The sequence below is a fragment of the Myodes glareolus genome, chromosome 21 (assembly GCF_982192425.1).
Source record: "Myodes glareolus chromosome 21, mMyoGla1.1, whole genome shotgun sequence".
In the NCBI taxonomy this organism is placed as follows: domain Eukaryota; kingdom Metazoa; phylum Chordata; class Mammalia; order Rodentia; family Cricetidae; genus Myodes; species Myodes glareolus.
Genome location: NC_142046.1, coordinates 7,709,801 through 7,732,313, shown reverse-complemented (window position 1 = coordinate 7,732,313; position 22,513 = coordinate 7,709,801). Strand labels below are relative to the sequence as shown.

At 41.9% G+C, this 22,513-nt stretch overlaps 1 protein-coding gene across 11 annotated transcripts in view; it reads left to right on the top strand.

The window, feature by feature from the left end:
* The window catches only part of Golga1 (golgin A1), a 53,864-nt gene that overhangs the window by 14,364 nt on the left and 16,987 nt on the right, over positions 1-22,513 (top strand). For 9 of the 11 annotated variants that reach the window (XM_085681285.2, XM_085681290.2, XM_085681289.2 and 6 more), the window contains 10 exons: positions 2,472-2,546; positions 3,321-3,418; positions 5,206-5,238; positions 7,120-7,248; positions 7,750-7,919; positions 8,381-8,492; positions 15,892-16,017; positions 18,284-18,379; positions 20,954-21,049; positions 22,161-22,310. In XM_085681285.2, coding sequence (XP_085537411.2) covers positions 2,472-2,546; positions 3,321-3,418; positions 5,206-5,238; positions 7,120-7,248; positions 7,750-7,919; positions 8,381-8,492; positions 15,892-16,017; positions 18,284-18,379; positions 20,954-21,049; positions 22,161-22,310 — 1,085 coding nt within the window. The remainder of the gene's footprint in view (positions 1-2,471; positions 2,547-3,320; positions 3,419-5,205; positions 5,239-7,119; positions 7,249-7,749; positions 7,920-8,380; positions 8,493-15,891; positions 16,018-18,283; positions 18,380-20,953; positions 21,050-22,160; positions 22,311-22,513) is intronic. The other 2 variants (XM_085681292.2, XM_085681291.2) reach the window with 2 other exon arrangements.

The following is a 22,513-nucleotide window of genomic DNA, read 5'->3' as shown; positions in this document are numbered from 1 at the left end:
ACCCACTGAGCCATCTCTCCAGCCCCTAAAGAATCTTTTTTAAAAACAATAAAAGTATATGTAGACTAGATTTGGCCATGTTCCACTGTTAGCATAGCTTACTTGCAGAGAGAACGTTATAGGCAGTACTGTCTATAGGGAATGATCAGCTGATGCTGGGCTGCCGCTTGGTGTGAGGGAGTCTTGCTCCAGGACTTGTCAGTGGTCTCCTGACTGTAATACCTGCTTCTTTGGGAGAATTATATTTAGATATAATTTTCATTACATCTCTGTCTTAGTTACTGTACTGTTGGCTGTGAAGAGGCACAATAGTCAAGGCAACTCTGAAAAAGAAAGCATTTAATTGGGGGCTTCATTACAGTTTCAAGAGATTAGTCCATTATCATCATGGCAAGCATGCATGGTGCTGTAGAAGTAGCTGAGAACAACATGCAGATCCAAAAACAAAGAGAGAGACTGGGCCTGGTGAAGGTTTTTGAAACCTCAAAGCACACCTGCAATGACACACCTCCTCCTACAAGGTCACACCTACTCCAGCAAGGCCACATCTTCTAACCCCCCTCAAGTAGGGCCACTCATTGGTGACTAAGCATTCAAATATAGGAACCTGTGGAGGCCATTCTGTTTTGTTTTACTCGTGTGGGGTCCCACCTACCCCTAGACAGTTTCTTTGTATAACAGTCCTGGAACTTAATTTGTAGACTAGGCTGGCCTTGAACTCAGATAGCCGCTAGCCTTTGACTCCCAAGTGCTGGGATTAAAGATGTGCACCCCACGCCCAGTTGAGGGCCATTCTTATTCAAACATCACAGTCTCTATTCAGTCTACAATTCACTCAGCTCCCCTTATATCCTTTACCTGAACAAGGCTTGTTCATGATAGAGTTGTGAGTGTTTCTTTTGGTTTTTGACAGTGAACACATTATGATAGCTTTATCCTGTGATAAAAACAGTAAACCGAAATTCACTGAATTGTATGTGATATAGATTTGTTTAGCTACCAAGGGTCCAGAGCACTATTCACACTGTAGTTTCTTCAGGATCAGCTTCTTAGGATCAACAAGGTAAGGCGCACAGGGAATCAGTGGTAGAACTGGAGTCTTAGTTTGATTCAGACTCAGACAGAACTCCAAACAGTCTGCTGAAGTCAGCTGTTACTGTCATGTACATGTGGCCGTAAAGTCAGTGGTTCTGTCTTGGTACCTGTAAACAACACCAGTAACAGAACTGAAATAACTGTTTTTAGTGTTGGGAAAGTACTTGTCGCGGAGTCCGTGCTTTTCCCAATACAGAAAGGACGATGGCAGAGGACATTTATCAGCGCACTTAACATCTAGGAATTGTAACTGAGTGATAACAATAGTAGCTATGTTTTATTCATCACTGTGTGCCCAGCACTTAATGCATACAAGTTACTTTAATGCTTCCTTTGAAATAGATGTGTAATTAGGTGAACACTTTTAATTCCAGCATTTTGGAGGCAGAAACAGGTGAATCTCTTGAGTGTGAGGCCAGCCAGGTCTACAGAGGAAGTTCCAGGACAGCCAGGGCTGGCTACACAGAGAAATTCTGTCTCAGAGAGAGGGAGAAAGGGTAGGTGGGAGGCAGGGAGAAAGAGAAAAGAGGAGAGGGGAATAGATGTGATTATTATCAGTTAACATATGAAGATTCCAGATGAGTAATTTACTTAAGACCCTAGCTAAGAAGTGACACAGTTGGGATTTGAACTACTCTCATTTTATACCATATCATACTGCTTTCTTTGGAGCCCCAGGTAATTCTTTCCCTTTGAGATGGCATCCACCTCTCAGTTTCTGGAGAAAGAGAACACATCTGCACCATAAAGGCAGTTCTGTGCTAAGGTGTTTGCTGTTTGCCTAACCACTGCCTCTCAGCTGTGTGGTCTGCAAGTAAGCTTTTATTGAACACCCCTGATCTGCTGTCCTGCAACAGGGAATGGGAACTGTCTTAGTCACCATTCTATTGTTGGGAAAAAGACACCACAACCAAGGCAACTCTTAGAAAAGAAATACACTTCCTCCAACAAGATCATACCTACCAATCCTAATCCTTCTGAAATAGGTGACTAAGCATTCAAGTATACGAGCCTACAAGCTATTCTCATGCAGACCACCACAGGAGCCCTGAGACTTAGAACTGAGTAATGAAGGTGATGGTGGGTTTTTCATAGCAGGGAACCTCTCATGACCCGGCCTGGCCTAATTGTTGTTCTCTGTCAAGGCTAAACAAATCTACCTTATTGTACTCATTGTTTATACCATGGAAAGTTTGTACTATTCATGCTTGCCCGTGTCATTCATTGTTAATGGAGGCTTTCTTCCTAGTTTTCCTTAACAGGACTGGTTTTTAGATTAAGAAAATCATCATCATTTTCATTCATTTTGTTTGTTTAATTAACTTCCTTTCCTAATGTTTGTCCACTCCTGGTATGTGCATCCCTCCTCACCCAAGACTATGCTGAACAGGTCCGAAACTTGCAGAAGATAAAGGAGAAGCTTGAAATTGCATTAGAAAAACACCAGGATTGTACGTATTTCTTTTCCTGCTTTCTTTAATCTTTTCAGGCTTTAGCCTTTTAAATGAATTAGTATATTGTTACATGTGTCCATCAGAACTCATCTGTATGATATGATGTTTGCCTAGAATTTATCAAGTGTAAGTGTATTTCTGTTGCTTTTGTGGGCATATTTCTTAAGAGGGGATCATTTTGTGCTCATCTCTGTCGAGTTGACCCACTTACTGATTGCCCTCGAGTCTAACCTAGGAGAATATTCTCAGTGTAGTTTCATTACTGTTATATTGACCAACTGTGGAAAGGCTCTGACAGCACTGTACCAACAACAGAATGGATATATATTTTGTTAAATTACCCTGACCTATCCCAATTTAAGTTTTCCTTGGGTATTGTCATCCAAGGAAGATGTTACAGGAAGAAGAAAGAAAATGAAGAATGCTTTTATTTTGTTATTGTTGTTATCGGTTTTGATTTTTTTTTTTATTGTTTTTCAATTCTGGTGAAGAGGTAGTAGCTGTCACTTCACAGCAACAGAGTACTTTGTGCCCCTCACCTGTGTGATGCCTTCACTGTTACAGAAGGTAAAAGTAAGGAACCAGACAGCAAACTAAGCTCATCTTACCAGGGCAGAAAGGTTCTGGGAAATCAAGTTTCTCACAGTCTCATAATCCATTTCTATGGCCTTGCCTTTCTCATTTGGTGGCATGTAAGCTACTCACACGAGCTGTTTGTCATGTTGTTTCTGAAGTATTTCCATATCTCAAATAGAGCCTCTTCGTTAACAGCTTCCATGCGGAAATTTCAAGAGCAGAATGAGACATTCCAAGCCAACAGAGCCAAAATGGCAGAAGGACTGGCTTTGGCATTAGCCAGGAAGGACCAGGTATTTTCTATGTGGTACTGCCCAAGGCTAGGAAAAGATTTCATTTAGGGACCTGACTTAAAAATCATGGTGGAGATCCAAGTAAAGTCTTTACAACCTAGAAGGAAAAGAATGAATATAAGTTTTTTTTGTTCTTTTAAGATTTATGTATACTTACGTGTGTTGGTATTTTGCCTGCCTGTATGTCTCTGTAGGTGTACCCTACACCTACAGTCCCTGGAACTGGGGTTACAGATGATTGAGCTGCAGTGTGGTTGCTGGGAATTGAACCCAGGTCCTCTGGAAGAGCAGTTAGTGCTCTGAACTGCTGAGCTATCCAGCCACTAATATAAGTTCTTTAAGGATTTATTTGACCTTTTCTTATGAAGTCAGACTTGACAGTTTAATCATAAAATGTGTCCAGAATGCTCTCTCTGTGCATCTTTGTAAAGTACAGACAGAAATGGATGTGTCCGTTATCTACTAGTTAGCCTACAAATAAGTAAAAGGGTCTCATCCTCTAAGCAGTTGTCCCCAAACCTACACCCACAAACACATGCTCTTCCAGTTTAAGATGCTGTCACTCTTATCACATAGCCCATCTGACTCTTTCTCCCAAACCAAGTGTAGACAGAAGGGGACTCTTTAAAAAAAAAAAAATTTATTCATGTACTTTATGTATATACCAGAAGAAGGAATCTGATCCCATTACAGACGGTTGTGAGCCACCATGTAGTTGCTGGGAATTGAACTCAGGGCCTCTGGAAGAGGAGTCAAGTGCTCTACATCAGTGAGCCATCTCTCCAGTCCCCAGAAGGGGACTCTTGGTCTCCATAGAAACAGCTACTGAGAGATGCTAAATGAATGACAACAAAAGGTAAAGTAATGCAGGTGTGGTGCACACCTATAATCTCAACTCCTCAATACAGGAGGATCAGGTGTTCAGGGCCAGCCTGACCTAGATGAACCCTGTCTCCATAATAATAAAGACAAAACAAAAAATTTAAAAGGGAAAAATAATATTACAGTAACTGTGGAGTGTGTTTGATATAGTCAGTAGTATTTTGGTTTTTTATGGTTGTTATTGGGGTTTGTTTGTTTTTGGGTTTTTTTCAAGACAAGGTTTCTCTCTGTAACTCTAGCTGTTCTGGAACTCACTCTGTAGACCAGGCTGGCCTCCAACACAGAGATCCACCTGCCTTTGCCTCCTGAGTGCTGAGATTAAAGGCATGCACCACCTCTGCCCAGCTAGTCAGTATTGTTTTATAAATATAAAAGAATCATTTACAGCTATCCAGTAGATAACTATGGTGTGGATATATGTAAATATGAGAGAAAACAATCTAAATGTAGTATATTCTGATTAGCAGCTATTGAAATTGGTTCTTTTATACTAATGTTATTTTCCTTGTATTCTATGGTTTGTGAATAAAGAATATAATATCTCCTCTTTTTTGTCATACACCAGAGAATCAAGCCAAGGGCACAGATTATTACCAAATACTGTTGGTCATGATCCCTAGACTTTCAGTAAGTTGATGTCTTAAGCATCAGCCTTGTGGCACGACTCAGTGGTCTAGCTGTCCACTCTCAAGAAATAATAGCGGTGTTCATGGGTAACTCTTTTAGGACATTTAGCTTTCTTAATACTGAACCAATTTTGTGGGTATTTTTTGCTTATTTATGTTGCTGTTTCTCATTCCCTTTTCTGGTTGATGGATAGCTTTTAAGAGCTGGTTGTTTTCTGAGAGTCTTGACATTGCAGATTCTCCTCCCTAGAAACTACTTCTCCTGTTGTTTTGTTTTAGGAATGGTCAGAAAAGATGGACCAGCTTGAAAAGGTTAGTCATATTTGTTGTATGAATGCTAGCGTTATCTCTGGGACTTAGGAAATGTTTTCTTCAGCCAGGCCTCATTGGTAAAGGCCTGTAACCCCAGCTACTTGGTAGACTGAAGCAGTAGGATTGCAAGGTCAAAGCCTGCCCCGGCTACAGAGTAAATTCAAGACCAGCCCAAGCAACTTAACAAAGCTCTAGGTATAAAAAAAAAAAAATTGCTTGTTAAATCCATGCATATGTTACATGTATGTGTAACTATGTGTGCAGGTGTCCATGGAGGCCGTGGACCCCCTGGAGCTGGAGTCACAATTAGTTGTGAGCTACTTGCCATGATTACTGGAAACCAAACTTGACTGCTCTGGAATAGCAGAAAGTGCTTTTAACCACAGAGCCGGTCACTTTAATTCTTTCAAAAATTAGAAGTGGGAGCTAGCAAGATGGCTCAGTGTGTAAAGGTACTTGCTGCCAAGCCTGATGCCTCAGTTCAGTCTCCAGATCCCACATGGTGAAAGGAGAGAACATCGCCCACAAGTTGTACTCTGATCTACACATATATATACCCTGGCACGCCCACGTTCTCACAAACTTACACACACAAATAATAAACATTAATAAAAACAAATCTCATATATTGTGCAAAAAAGAAAAGTTAAAAAAGAACTAAGCATATAGATTCATAGTAGAGTGCCTGCCTAGCATGTGTAAGGCTCTAGATTTAATCCCAGGGAACCAGAAGGAAGTAGGAGGTGGGGCCACTGTTTTCCCCAGTATCCAGCTCACAATACTGGTTGTGACAGTACCTCCTGGAAGCAGAACACTGAGTGATTAGATTGACTTCAACAGCCTGCCTCTTATTCTTCCATAGTGGGCATTCTGGGTGTCCTTCCTTTTACCTGAAGGCTGTTTGTTGCTGCATCACCTGGGCTTGGTGCTTTGACTTTGAGTGGCCACTTGAGAACACTAGAAGAATGATCGTGGAAAGAGGATCATTCACATGTTTGTTCCTCAGCTTTGTCCACATGGGGTTCCTCAGATTTTCTTTTTTTTTTTTTTTTTAAAGATTTATTTATTTATTATGTATACAGTGTTCTGTCTGCATGTATGCCACCAGACCAGAAGAGGGCACCAGATCTCATTACAGATGGTTGTGAGCCACCATGTGGTTGCTGGGAATTGAACTCAGGACCTCTGGAAGAGCAGGCAGCGCTTCTAACCTCTGAGCCGTCTCTCCAGCCCCCTCCTCAGATTTTCTTAATCCCATGGTCAAAAATTTAAGCTTCTTTTGGCCTGTTGGTTCAGATGGATACTCAGAGATGGTTTTTCTCATAACTGCTCCCTCTTGTTAGTGCCCTAACAGTTACTACTATAATACTTCTATAGGTATCTGTACTCACATGTTTGAGTAATCGTCTTATTAAACCATTCTCAAGATCCCTAAATTGACTGTGCTATCTGTTGATTTGTGGGCGCTGATTGATCCTGTAGTCACATTGGGAACGCTGCCTAACAAAACAGTCAGAAAGCCGGAATATTTCTCAGAGCTTAGCACTGAGGAGTCAGAGGACCTCTTGGCCAGACAGAGACATGGTTGTGATAGTACTATTGTTTCATGGGCTTCAGAGGCAGAGTTGCTACATAGTGAAGCCCTGTCTCAAAATAATGTCTGGGGGCTGAACACATAGGGAAAAGCTCTTATAGCCAAATCTGTCGACCTGAGTTTGATCCCTGGAACCCACAAATTATCATTTGACCTCCACACATGTGTTATAGCTTGTATGCATATATCTACAGACGCACAGTCTGAAAACAATTTTAAATGTTCTGCTTTTACAATACAGATTTCTAATACCTGGGTTGCCTAAGTTAGTGTCTTCTTGCAAACAGGATAAAAGATATCTGACAATTCAACTGCAGGAAATGAAGAATCAGAGTCTGAGCCTTTTTCAAAAGAGAGATGAAATTGATGAGTTAGAGGGGTTCCAGCAGCAGGAGATGAGCAAAGTAAAACACATGGTAGGTGTTTCTGTTCCAGAGCTCAGGGAAGCACTGGGAAGCAGTGAGTCCTTGTGCCTCAAGAGGCCATCACTTTCATGACTGTAAGCACCCTCATAGGCTTTGATACTAACCACATTGCGATGTTTTCTGATTTATTAAAAGTGGAAAAGTTGTATTTGAAATGTATCTTTCTCACCTTCTATTTGTGTAAAAACTGCACATTACCCCAATACTCAGCCCACAAAAAAGTCATTCTTCTTTTTTCTTTCTCTGTGTCTGTAGGGGTGTGGGGTGGTGAACTAGGGGTGGCATGCATATAGTACTGCGTGCGTGCAGAGGTCAAAGGACAGCTTTCAGAGTCCATTCTCTCTTTGCACAATGGGACCTAGGGATTGAATTGAGGTGACCAAGCTTGTACAGCAAGTTCCTATACCCATTGAACCATCTCAGTGGCCTGATCATTTATTCAAATTGTGTTTCTTAGCGGTGGCCTAATGGGACATTATGTCTTCTTATCAGCTTTTAAAAAAAGAAGAATGCTTGGGGAAAATGGAGCAAGAGTTGGACGCACGAACGAGGGAACTTAATCGCACTCAGGAGGAATTGGTTACTTCCAATCAGATATCGTCTGACTTAAACCAGCAGCTAGAAGAATTGCAGAGACAGTGCTCTACGCTGGAAGAACAGAGGTTCTCGCTTGGTCTGTGTGGCCTTTGGGAGAGGTGTTGGTGTACCATTGCTGTAGCCCACCCACATGTCCCCATTGCTCACCATAGCTCTTTCTGATCTCTGTGTTGGCAAAGGCTTCTGGATTTGTCTTCAGGCCCTCCACGCCATCGCAGCACTGGCTCTCTCTCTCTCTCGCCTGTGCCTGCATAGGCACAAGGCCATTCCGGTCCTGCTGAGCAGTACAGTCAGATTTGAGTTGTAAAGTTATTGAGTACTCAAAGACAGATCAGAATTCCTTGCTTAGACCTTGGTGGTCTTCCTGCTTCTGAAAGCCAAAGAGCTTTTTCAGAGAGATGAATTTAGTGTCCTGAAATAACACTTCCAGCCTGAAATATAAGGAGTTGTGTGCATTTTTCCTTTGGCGAGTGTATCATAGAGGAAATACCAAAATTTGCTCATTGTCTGTTTTCTTTCAATGAAGAGATCATGTGATATCTTCAAAAGCATGTGCAGAACATAAGATTGTAGTCCTGGAACAAAAGGAACAAGAGCTCCAAGCATTCATTCAGCAGCTTTCCATTGATTTGGAAAAGGTAAGCACAGCAGCATAAGTAATAATCTCCTGCTGGGGTGTGCGCGTCTTGTGTGGACTGCAGATCCTACTTCCTGTTCTGGCAGGCTGCACTCATGTGGGACCACTACTCAGCAGGCTGCTTAACAGAAAAGACAGTATTTCCAGGTGTGGTGGCACATACCTGTAGTCAAGGGACTTTGGAAGCTAAGGCAGATTTACTGGGCCTAGACATTTGAGTCTGGCTTTGAAAGCAATGTGCACTATCAATTTTATATATATTTTTTTTAAAAACTGGAAGAAGTGAAGGGGGAACAGAAAATTGTATCCTAGCAGAAATTCTCAAAGGGTAATATTTATTTGTTCTGTTTTGTTTTTGATTGGCAACCTAAATTGCTTAAAGTGATTTAGAACTTAGAATTCTCCAACCTCACCCTCCCAGATAGCTGAGATTAACAGTTTGTGTCACTGTCTCCATATAAAGTGTGTCATTTGTTCTGCCCATGTCTTCTGGGCCTGAAAGTATAGTACATCTATAGAACACTTGCTTAGCATGAGGCCCTGAGTTCAGTACTTACCGCCTTAAAGAAAAATAGTATTATGTATGTCTTAAAGTACCACATAATAGACCTTGAGTAGAAGAGTGTCACTGACTTGGCCGCAATTGGACTAGGACTTCCATTGTTTCTTTAATTTTGTTTCTCATTTAGCTAAAAGACATTTTATTGCCCAGTAGGCAAAAAGTATAGGCCTGTGTTAAATTCTGAGAACACATAGATGAACAATAACACCAAAGTGTGAAAGACTAATCTTTATTTTTACGTGTGTGTTTGTTATAAGTCAACCCACAGTAGTCATTTCTCTCTCGTTCCCCACGTAGGTCCTAAGAATCAAACTAGGTTGTACTGGAAAAATGGTTCAATGGTTAAGAACACTGGCTGCTCTTCCAGAGGACCTAGGTTCAATTCCCAGCACCCACATGATAGTTTATAACTGTAACTCTAGTTCCAAGGGACCCAACACCCTCAGACAGGGGAAACACCAGTGCTCATAAAAATAAATCTTAAAAATAAATATAATAGATTTTTTAAAAGTATCAAACTAGGTCATAAGGTTTGGTAGCAAATCTTAACCTGCTGAGCTGTCTCATCAGCCCTGAAGGACTATTATATCCAGTTCTTTTTTCCATACTATATATAGAGTAAAGGATTTTTTGTATATTTTATGTATGTAAGTATTTTGTCTGCATGTACATCTGCACACCAGAAAAGGGTATCAGTTCTCTCTATAGATAGTTGTGAGCCATCATGTGGTTGCTGGGAATTGAACTCAGGACCTCTGGAGGAGCAACCATTGCTTTTAACTGCTGAACCATCTCTCTAACCACATCTAATATATTTTGATTGTATTCTTTTCCCGCCCCCAACTCCCCAACTCCTCATAGATAGATCCCCCCACCTCTACCTACCCAACGTCATGTTCTCTCTCTCTCTCTCTCTCTCTCTCTCTCTCTCTCAGCATAAACAAATATAACATATCTTGAAATAATATTCTACAACTGTCCAATATCAGTTTATACCACCCACCCTTGCTTTCAGATCTTAATAAATACTTTCCTCAAATGAAGTGGACACTTGGAGTTCAGTAACATTTGTATAAACTAAAAAAACAAGTCTCCACTTTTTCAACTAAGTGTTATCACACTTGATATTTCTGAATGGAAGGTGGTAGATTGTTCACTGTCCATGTGTGGTGCTCCATGCCTTTTAATTCCAGCACTCAGGATTCAGAGCCAGGCAGATCTCAGTGAATGTGAGGTCACCCTGGGTTGCATAGCAAGTTCCAGGACAGTTAGGATTACATAGTTAAACACTGTCACAGAAAAGAGGCGGGGAGAGCGGTAAATTTGTAATACATAAATTGGTGTGTGTGGTACAAGGTCCCTAACCTTCTTTAAATTAATAGCTAGACATATACATTGTTTTCCTGCAGAGGCTTTCAGTTTGTTGATAGAATTCAAACATGCCCACAAGGAAAAACTCAAGCCCCAAATAAGCACGTAGATTTTTTTCTTTTTTTTTTAAGTAGGTAATTTATTTATTTATTATTGTTTTTATTGAGCTATATATTTTTCTCTGCTCCCCTACATTCCTCCCCCTCCCTTTCTACCCTTTCCCTTGATCCCCACGCTCCCAATTTACTCGGGAGATCTTGTTTGTTTTTTGTTGTTTTTTTTTGTTTTTGTTTTTTTGTTTCTCCTTTCTTTGTATAGATCCATGTATATCTCTTTTAGGGTCCTTTTTGAAGTCACGTAGATTTTTCAAGCACATAAGATATATTGGGGAGGGCTGGAGAGATGGCTCAGTGGTTAAGAGCACTGGCTGCTCTTGTGGAGGTCCTGAGTTCAATTCCCAGCAACCACATGGTGGCTCACAACCATCTGTAATGAGATCTGGCGCCTCTTCTGGCATGCGGGCATACATGGAGGCAGAATGTTGTTTACATAATAAATAAATAAATAAATACATCTTTTAAAAAAAGATATATTGGGGAGTACATTTCTAGCCAAGAGCCAAGAGCCAGAGGAAGCAGCATGACAAGGATAAGTAAAACACCCAGAGGGAGCCAGAGAGACGGCTCAGGGGGTAGAGTGCCTGACCGGTCCGCCCGAGAACCCAAGTTCAATTCCTGGCCACCTAGTAGTAGTAGTAGGCCAAAAAAAAAAAAAAAAAAAAAAACACCCAGAAGGTAGAAAGTGAAGGGTACAAAGTCCTCCTGAGGCCCTTTATTTCTGGTAGAACCATCCACCATTCACCTTTTCTCTTTTTAAGACAGAGTCTCACTATTGCCTTGCCTGGCTTAGAACTGGCCTGGAACTCCTAGGACAAACTCTAAAGCTACCAGAGAAACCCTGTCTTGACAAACACAAAAAGAACTGCCCTCAAAGGTTGTTCTTCCTTTGCCTTACAAGTGCTGGACTACAAGGCATGTACTCTGTCACCTGCTCATCAACTTTTTTATAATTGAGAGAAACGGCCCAGGAATGTCAAGAGTCTTAGAAGTTCCATCCTTTGTGAAAATGCTGAGGCTTCCTATATGCTTGGTTGTATGCTGGCTATTAGAAACACCGTGGTAAGCAGAACACATACTGCCCCGACCTGTTTGGTGCCTGTAGTCTTGACAGTCAACAGATTTAACCAGTAGTAACATCCGTGTATAATGAGTAACTTCAGTGAATGCACTGAAGGAAGACTGAAGATGCTGTGGGAGCCTGTCCAGGGCATCAGATCAGACCTCCATGTTGGGATCATACTGTTTGCCTTCAGACATTGACACCCAGTGATGCCCTGATGGAATGGGACAGGATGGATGGAAGGATAGAGTGTCAGTCAGGAACCAGCATGAGCAAAAGCCCTGATGTCTTAATGTGCCAGTAAAGAAACTGGCACAGTAAGGGCCTGGCCGAGAGCTGGAAGGAGGCCACAGAGAAGAGTGGATTCATTTGACTGTCGGACAGAGCATTGTGCAAAGTGATGATGGCTTAAATTTTTAAATTATTTTTTATTCCTATGTGCATTTGTGAACATGTACCATGGCAAATATGTGGAGGTCAGATGACAGCCTTCAGGAGTCGGTTCTCTTCCACCATGTGAGTCCTAGGGACTGAACTCAGTCCATAAGCCTCAGCAGCAGGTGCCTTTACACACTAAGCCATCTCACCAGCCCATGATGACACCATTCCTAAGAGCAGTGGCAAATGGAGGTTGCACAAACTTAACAAATAATGAGGAGATTGACAAAACTGAATCTCTTGGTTCCTGGCCTGAGCATATGAACTGCTGATACTGCCAGCCATTACTCAGAGAACACTACCAGAAAGTCTGTTGGTACCAAGCTTGTGAGTTTTAAGTAGGTTTTTATTGTTGTTTATACCCAGATACAACTTTATAAGCTTTACAGATGTATATAAGGGTGAGGTAGAAAATGTCACAAACTGCTGACTCCCATATATGTATTCTTTAGGCTAAGAAAACAGTATTTTGGTACAAAGCTTCTATGTGTCCTTCACTGTTCCATCTTGTCCTTTCTTCCTGCAGAAATAAGCACAAACTGGCCATGTTGTCACATCCCTTAATCCCAGCACTTGAGAGTCTGGGGCCAGCCTGTTCTACATGGTGAGACTTTGTCTCAAAATAATAATAATAATAATAATAATAATAATAATAATAATAATAATAATAATAATCACAAGCCAGAGATTGTTTTGTTGTTTTTTTAATTTTTATTTTATGTGTGAGTGTTCTGCATCTAGTACCTGCAGCCATAAAAAGGCGTCAGATTCTATTATAGATGGCTGTGAGCCACCATGTGGTTGCTGGGAATTGAACTCGGGACCTCTGGAAGAGCAGCTAGTACCCTTAAGCTCTGAGACATCTCTCCAGCCCCCTGCCATAGATAGTTTTAATTCTTGCTTTGTTTTATATTTTTACCATATTTGATTCCTATACAGTATCTTCATTTGTTCTCATCCTTCTTAGTATTATATAAATGAAATCATGCTGTAAGTGTTCTAAATCTTGCTGTTTGTTTTGTTGAGACAGAGTCAAGATCACTATGTAAACCAGGCTGGCCTTCCATTCACAAAGATCCCACTGTCTTTGCCTTCTGAGTGCTATGATTAAGTTGTACACTACCACACCCACCCCTCTTCTGTGTCCCCAGTCTAATGTAGCTCTTGTTTTAGATGAAGTTTAGATGTAACTAGAGAATAGGTGAAGAAGGAGACTTAGGAAATGAGCAGGTTTGGCAGCAGGGATCGTGTTTAGTAGTAGTGCCATTATTTAGCCCCTGGTGTTGAAGGCCGTAGCACAACCAGACCAAAAATACTGTAGGATACAATCCATAAGAAGACTAACTGGAATTTTGGCAACTTGATTCTTTTTCTGACCCCAGCTTGGTGCTCTACCTAATCAACACTGTAACTTGTGTAAGATGATTGGTCTTCAGTGGAAAGGGTCACCATGGTGTCTCTCAAGTTCAGAGAGTTAACAACAGAACAAGGGCAGGCTTAGAGCTGAAGACTAGTCTGAACCTTTACCATGTCGCTGAGAGATTTGTCGGTTTTCTTGTAACAGACACAATGAAGAGTGGTTATAAGGACTAGAGATAATGGGAAATGCTCGTACATGCTGCTACTGCTGCTGCTTTGCAAGTATTTCTGTTGCCCATGCTTTGTGGCACAATGGGAGATCTGTGGGATACATCATTATAGGCTTTCTTGTCTTAACACTCATCTCTCCTGTGTTATCTGCTTTGTGAATATTGCTGTTTACCTCAGCATCCAGGGCACAGGTTTCAGGTGTGTCTTCAGCGTTTCTGGCCCCTCTACCCAGTTTCCTGATCCAGGTGAACTTGTCTTAGCTCTTGGCATGTGTTGTTTATTCTAGTAAAACAACCTTAAGGGAGAAAGAATTTATCTTAGCTTACAATTTCACGTTATAGTGTATCTTAATGGGTATTCTGTTGCATGAAGAGACACCATGACAAAAACTCTTATATTTAAAAAAAAAACAAGAACAAAAATCATTTAACTGAAGGCTTGTTTCAGAGTAGTAGTACATTACCGTCCTGGTGGAAGCATGCAAGCAGGCCAGGAGCAGTAGTTGAGAGCCTCATTCTGGTCCATAGGTAAAGAGAGAGACTGGATCTGGCATGGGCTTTTGAATCCTCAAAGCCTACTCGGTGACACACTTCCTTTGATAAAGTCACACCTCCTTATCCTTGTAATCCTTTCAAATAATTCTATTCCCCAATGACTAAGCATTCAAATGTATGAGCCTGTGGAGGACACTCTTACTCAAACCACTACATAGTCCATTACTGAGGGGAAGTGAAAGTGGCAGGAACCAGTCGCATTATAGTCACAGTCCAGAACAGAGAGAATAGTGCATGCATGCACACTTGTCCTCAGCCCCCTCTCTGTACTTACATGGTCCAAGCCAGGGCTTTGCTGGGTTTTTCTATATCAATTAATGCAATCAAAACAATACCCCACCAATATTTCTACAGACCAACCTGATGCAGATGATCCTTCATTGAGACTCTATTCCAGCATGATTTTAGGTTGTATCAACTTGACAAATCATTACACTTTTCTCTACCCACAATTCAGTTTCCTCTACTGCCTCTATGCACCTGAACTTCCTGTCTGGGAGGCCTAGTCAGAGCGTCTCAAATAGTTGATCCCTACTACCTTTGCTTCCTCAAGCACTTTGTGTGTCACTGTTTTATAGAGTAATTATGTTATTTTGTACTTAGTTACATGAATAGGTGTCTGTCTCTACTCCAAGGGACCAGACTTCTTGCTTTTGTGGGTCAGAAGCTGTATATTCTCAGGAGGCAACAGATAATATTTAGGCCTGAAAAAAACTTATTTAAATTGTAGGGTGTGCATCTATTCTTCAGAGTTCTCCCACTCAATCTTGCTTTTGCTGGTAACAGTTGAGAATAGCAAATACTTCTCCAACACCCTATACTCAGCTGCATCTTCCTGAGGAGCGATTGACCCAGTTTGAATATGTCTGTGGCTTGAGCTGGAGCAATGGAAGTCTAAGCAGGGCGTTCAAGGGAACAGTGAGGGGTGTGCACAGCACCTTTCTGGGAGAGGAGAATGGCATCCTCAGTGGAAGGGACTACCATGAATCTGAGTACCTCTGATTAGCGCCTTCCTGGACTCTCAGATGTGACATTGAGCAGCAGTTGGTGATTGGTGGTGATGAAGGAAACCACCTCCCATCTGTCGCCATCATCATTGCATTCGTTGGCAGAAGATCAAGTTGAAGTAGACTCTTGTTCTCAGGGCAAGCTGTGAGATTCACTGTGGCCATATTAGTCCCTGTCATTTATTTCAGAAGTTCTCTCGTTGGCTTTAAAGCAGTTGTCTCAGCTTTGTCCCTGCCGTACCCAGCCAGCTCTTGAGTTTTGAAGAACATCATTATGATTTTCTGATTTGGGATGTTTTTTCATTGTCAGTACTAGGCCTTGAGTCAAGGGCCTTAGGAATGTGATTCAAAGATCATTTCAGGGATGCCAGGAGCTTCTTCAAAGGAATTAGCCTTGCTGTCTCTACCAGGAGAGTGATGGATTTTTTTCTTCCCAGACTGTCAGGTGCTTAAAGTAATCATGCTTTCTTCTTGATGCTCTATGCCTCATCTGGTGCTTGCTTCTCTTTGTGGTAGGTCTCTTCCTTTAATGTTGCTGGTTCTCTTCTGGCATCTCTGCCCCCATTTTTAGGAAGACTTCCTTGGTTGCATGTGTTTCTGTGATGTGATTGAGCACAGGATTCCAGAGACGCATGATGATGACACAGGGCAGGGAAGAGAGGTAAAAGGGCTTAAAGAATGACTATGCTTTCCCTACAGGTTACTGCTGAAACTCAGGAGAAAGAAAAAATCATCACTCATTTGCAAGAGAAGGTTATATCCTTGGAAAAGAGACTAGAACAGAATTTGTCAGGAGAAGATCATGTACAAGAGCTCTTGAAAGAGGTACTGTCCACTCATGCTAACCAATATTAGAAAGGCATGGTGATGCTGGGTGTTGCATATGCTCTGAGTTTCTGATCTAGAGACAACTCTCTGCAACTTAGAGTAGCTCTTCTGGGCCCCAAACTCCTGGGCATAATCTGTCCTCCAACCTAAATTCTTGAGTAGCTGAGACTATAACCACATACCATGGTGCCTGGCTTATGCATTTTTGGATTGAAATCAAATACAGCCTTTAGGAGACCAGGTAGTGGTGGCAGAATACATCTTTAATCCCAGCACTTAGAGGCAGAGGCAGGTGGATCTCTGAGTTCAAGGCCAGCCTTGGTCTACAAAGAGAGTTGAAGGACAGCCAGAGCTAAACACAGAGAAACCCTGTCTGGGGGTAGAGAGTAGCCTTCAGGGCTGGGCAATGTATCCCAGTTATTATACTGCTTGCCTCGCATGTATAAAGCCCTGGATTCAGTCCCCAGCACTATATAAGCCAGGTATGGATATACATGTCTGTAATTCCAGAATTTAGAAGGTATAAACAGAGACTGTGCTTTGTTTCCCAGCCTTCCAGACCTGAATAATCAATCACTCAGAAACTATGTTAATTACAATACTGTTTGACCAATGGCTTAGGTGTATTCCTAGCTAGCTCTTACATCTTAAATTAACCCACTTCTATTAATTTGTGTATTGCCGTGGCTTACTGGTAGGTTCTGGTGTCTTTCTCCTTTGACAACTACATGGTGTCTCCTTGACTCCACCTATTCTCTCTATATACCTCTGTTCAGATTTCCCACCTAGCTTCATTCTGCCCTGCTATAGGTCAAAGTAGCTTCTTTATTAACTAATGGTAATAAAACATATTCACAGCATACAGAGGGGAATCCCACATCAAGAAGGTAGACGCAAAAGAATCAGGAAGTTTAGGGTCATGCTTGGCCACATGGTGAGTTTGACAGTAACCTAGGTTACATGAAACCTGGTCTCAAAACAAAACCAACCATGTGTCTCTTGTGTGTTTCTCAGAGAAGGGGAGAGCTTTGTTTACACAGCTATGTGATGACCAAGGCCACCCAAGCTGTTTTGTCTTGATGCACTGTTCCTTCCCCTACCTCTTCCCGGCCCCCTGCTTCTACTGGCAAGGAAAATTATTATAAAATCCTTCAGCTTGAGCAAGAACTACCTTGCATCATAGGTTTCCATTGGCTGGGGGAACTGTTAAACAGGCTGGTACGCCATGGTAGAGGTAAATTTTCTCTCCTCTTTGTAGTTCAGTGATTCGCCTTGTCATGACAAAGTTGACAAAGTCTTGAGCTTTAAGCTTACCCTTGAGCAGACTGTCAAGCCAAGCTTCTCCTGCTCTCCAGCCACTGCAGAACTCCAGAGCTTCCCGCACTAGCTGAAGGTCCCCTTCGCCTTCCTCACTCCTAAGAAACCAATCTTCCCAAACTGTGGATTCTAATGTATAAGTTGGTTTCCAGAGGCCAGCATCTGTGTTTGTATGTTATCACTGTGACTTAAATCAAGTCAGTTAATTTCTTTGTGTTGTCTTCTCTATAAAATTGAATTTATATAGTGTCAGACTTGATGAAATCAGAGTAAAAATTGGAGTGTAGTAGGTATTGTTGTTATTGTTGTTGTTCTATAGTCAATTATTATTAAAGAGTGAATAGCAATTACTTGGGGGGTTTGTTTAAAGTATGTATCTCTAGTCCTTTTCCCAGAAATGAAATGCTGACATCAGCATGCCTAGAGTAAGGCCTCACATTTAGCCGGCCTCCCTAGTAAAGCTAATGCCAGGTTTTAAAAAAATCCATTTGAAAATTTCTGCCTGCAAAATAAAATAAAACTTTGGCAACTCAGAAGAGTTACTCATCGCCCTACCCGTTGCCCAGCACCACAGCTGTTCTGTTGATCTGAGCTCGCCATCACTGTGACTTTGGAGGAGCTGTATTTCTCTGAACACATCAAACTTTTTTTATGTGATCCTGGCTGGCCTCAAACTCAGAGATCTGCCTGCTTCTGCCTCCTGATTGCTGAGATTTTGTGCGTGTACCACAACAGCCAGCTTTTAGTGTATGCTTTTGTTGTTAGGCATTTGTCGCAGCCTTGCAAACAAAGGACTGTGCCAAACTTATTTGTGTGTCCTCTGTGATATGTGAATTATATCTCACTTTGCGATGACTCCATCTATTCATGTCTCCTATGCCCAGCACAAATGGTACAGCATCAATAAATACTCATTAAATACAGTAACAACTCTTTTCTCTTACAGAGAACAGTTGCCGAACAGAATCTAGAAGATACTAGGCAGCAACTCCTGGCTGCCAGGAGCAGCTACACCAAGGCCATTGACCTCTTGGAGACTCGGGTATGACCTCTCTCCAGTATTTGCTGTAATGTGTGTAACCTGGCTGGAAGGCACTTTGCCTAAGAAGTTCTTGGCCAGGTCATCTGTATTCCAAGAACTATATTTGGTGGAGTTGAGGAGTTGTTTTGTTTACTCTAGCCACAACTGCATTTCTTAGCTCCCATTATGGGTGTTACACAGCCTTGGTTTTGGTTGGTTTGTCTGTTTGCCAGTTTAGTAACTGTGAAGTGATGGCTCACTATATTTACTGCTGTGCTTAGTGAGTTCTCACCTATTGCTCCATCTTCCTATTGACCTCTATAGTTTTCCCTTAGAATTGTTTATACATATCCTGTACCTATTTTTCTTTGGTGTTTCAGTCTTGTCTTAATTAGGTTATAGGATTTTGTTACATAGTCTAGTTCCTAATCTTGTCAGTTTCAGTACTGAACCAGTCTGTGTATCTATCCCTTGATGAACAGAAATTCTGAAATTTGATATCATCAGAGTCATCACTTCTATCCTGTGTGATCTGAAGCTCTATTTAAAAAAATCCATTCATGTTTGGATGATGGTGGCTCACACCTTTAATCCCATCTCTCAGGAGCAGAGGCAGGTGGATCTCTGTGAGTTTGAGGCCAGCCTGGTCTACAGAGCGAGTTCCAGGACAGCCAGGTCCACACAGAGAAACGCTGTTTCAGGGGGGAAATACATCCATGCATGTGTCTAAGTCACAGAGATATTCTATATTTTCATTATATAGATTTGTCCACATACTAGAGCTCTTGTTCATATGCACACTGTTGTTGTGTGGCATTCAGTAAGAATTCAGCTTTCCCTTTCTCCACATTTCTTACATTATTTGCTGAATAGTCTGTTCTTCCTCATTGTCTCTGATGTAGCTTTAGTACAGACTGAGTTTTTCTGTACATGTTGGAATGTCTCTGCCTTTGCCAGTGTATTTCTTTAGTAGAATGGTTGGCAATATGTATCTCAGAATTTGTGGACAGAGTAAGGTCGAAATTCATGTGATCAGCAACCCCACTGCTGGCGATCATTCCCAAGGAAGTTATCGAAACCACATCAAACAACTTTGTGTGAAAATATTAATGACTGCTTTATTTTAGATTGACGAATATGTCAAAGAGAGCATTAGAGAGGGCTCTGCAGGTAAAGGCACCTGCCACATCAACCTGACAACCTGGATTGATCCCTGGAGCACACATAGAGAGGAGACAGTCACCTCCACACAGAGCTCCTCTTCAGCCTCTACAGCATGCTGTGGTGTGTGCATGCATACACCATCTAATATGTTCCACATACAACAAGCAAAAATTCTAAAACCTACAATAAATAAAAATGTAAAAATAACCCAAGTACCAGCAGGTAATCCTATAGATGTACGGTCAGTAAAGCAGGAAGCACTCTGTGAGAAAAAAATAATCTCCAGTCTGCATGCATGTTATTAGTGGGAGGTAAAGCATGGTGGTGTATTTAAACTGTATGAAAACTATTAGAAATTCATAAAAACTTGAAGAAAAGACATTAGAGTGGTATTGCTTTATAATGGAAGACTTGGGGCTCTTGCTCATTTCTATAATGTAGGATTTTATGTTGTTATGGAATTGAAGCTTGTTCATTCAAGAAACTCACTCTACCACTGAGCAACGTCTGTGTAGATCCCTGAGTTGGACTTTTTTTTCTTGTTTGAATTTTATTTTGTTTTCATTTTGTTTATTTTTAGACAGGTTCTCCCTATGTAGCCCAGGCTGGCCTGGAAGTTGCTACAATCCTGTCTCAGCCTTCCAAATGCCATGTTTCTTCCATGCCCTTCCATGCCTTACCTGTTCTGTTTTGATTTTGTTTTGCTGATTTTTTTTAATGTTTTGTGGATGGGGTGGGATGAGTTTTTGTTTGTTAATTATTATTTTTTGTGTATGAGTGTTTTGCCTACATGTATGTCTGTGTACCATATGCAGACCTGGTGCCTTTAGAAGCCGGAAGAGGTCATCATAGAGTCTCTCAAACTGGAGTTATGGGTGTCTGTGAGTTCCATTTGTGTGCTGGGACCTGAACCCTTGATCTCCTGGTAGATCAGCTGTGCCATCTCTCCAGCCCTTCTTGTTTGTTTTGTGACAGGGTCTCTCTATGTAGCCCTGGCTGACCTAGAACTTCCATATTGGCCTCAAAACTCTGCCTGCTTCTGCTGGGATTAAAGACCTGTGCCTTCTTTATTTATGACACCTAACGCTGGCTTGCATGTGCGCGCTCTCTCTCTCTCTCTCTCTCTCTCTCTCTCTCTCTCTCTCTCTCTCACACACACACACACACACACACACACACATACACACACACTTGCCTGTAGCCTAGGCTAGCATCAAACTCATTATATGGTGAAGAATAGCTTTGAACTTCTGATCTCCTGTCTCTACCATGACATGTCTCTACTCATGTCTCTACACTCATTACCAGTGTAATGAGTACTCTGATTACAGGTGTGTGCCACTACATCTTTGTTTCTGGCTTAATTTTAAACCATACATTAAATCCTCCCAATTTCTTGTGAGTAGAAAGAATGTTTGTGTTTTCCCTCAGGTGAAGGATCTAGAGCAAAGCCTAAAGGCCGCTGAGGAGCAGCTGAGCCAGAGCAGGGATGTTGTGACTGCCCAGGAAGCCCAGATCCAGAAACTTGTAAGTGTTCACCACATGCCAGGTTCCAGTGCTTTCCCTCAACATCAGATATCTGCAACAGGATCTGGTTTTGGCATGAGTAGAGCAAGAGGTGGGAGGGTTATCTAGAGGGTCAGTGTTACCCAGAGCCAAGGACTAACTGGTAATTTCCACCCAATATCCGCTTTTGTTGATGATTCTGTCTTGTGGGTCCTTGAGAGTTCAAAGCCTAGTTTTCAGGCAGAGCTGTGGAAAATAGGTCAAAACCATGGAATGATCTGAGTGTGGTGACACATTCCTTCGTTAGTCCCAGCTGAAGAGGGCTAGTCTCTTTGAGTTAAAGGCCAGCCTGGCCTACACAGTGAGTTCCAGCCGGTCGAACCCTCTTTAAAAAAAAGAAAAAAAAAAATAGGTTGAAGCATTTGGACAGTCATCAGACCCTGAGTGAGCTAATAATTTAGACATAGGGAAATAAAAGCAGCCACCATTGATTTCTTGTTTATGACAACCCTAGCACTATTCAGAATGCTTTTTCAAAAAATATTTATTTATTTATTATTTATACAATATTCTGTCTGCGTGTATGCCTACAGGCCAGAAAAGGGCACCAGATCTCATTACAGATGGTTGTGAGCCACCATGTGGTTGCTGGGAATTGAACTCAGGACCTTTGGAAGAGCAGGCAATGCTCTTAACCACTGAACCATCTCTCCAGCCCCCTCAGAATGCTTTTTACTTAGTCTTTGCAGCACAACTAGTAAACTGCCACTGAATGTCATAATCTATAGAAGAGATGAGCTCAGAAGTGACAGGACTCACATCCATCTCGTGTATGTACTGTTCTTCACCACTTCATCCTCCTGCCTCTGCGCAGAACACATCAGCCGTAGAAGTCCAGTGAGTAGGGGCCTATTTCTCAGTATACACCGTGAAGGGTGTACCAGTGGCATCAAGGCAAATGGCAGGCTTCAGTTTCTAAGGAAGGCCAGACCCAGAAGCAGTATGTACAACATGCAGTTGTTGAAGCCACACCAGGGTAGCAGAGGTCAAAGAGGGTAATTTCTGTTAGATAGTCAGAATAAGGCCCTCTGAAATTTTTGTCTTGGCTAACCGTCCTCTGGTTTTCCTGCAGATCACTAAACACCAAGAGAACAGCCTTTCCCAACAACAGGTTCTTGCCCTGGAGCAGCATTGCAGGGAGCGCAGCCATGCACTAGAGGCCCAGATTGAAGCTCTGGAACAAACACGGGTGGCCGATCAGATAGCTTCAGAGCAGGGAATGGTGAGTCCATGCAGGATCACTGGGTCACTGCATCTGAGAAGAATGGTGCCTCTCTAGGCTGGAGAGCCACTGCAGAGAGCAGTTCACTCCTCCCTAGAAGGACTTCCCTGCTTAGGAGGCTGGAAGTGAAAGTACTGCTTTCTACAGAGATGCACAGCGGATGGGTTTTCCACCAGGACATCTTCATGTATTCCGATAGTCCC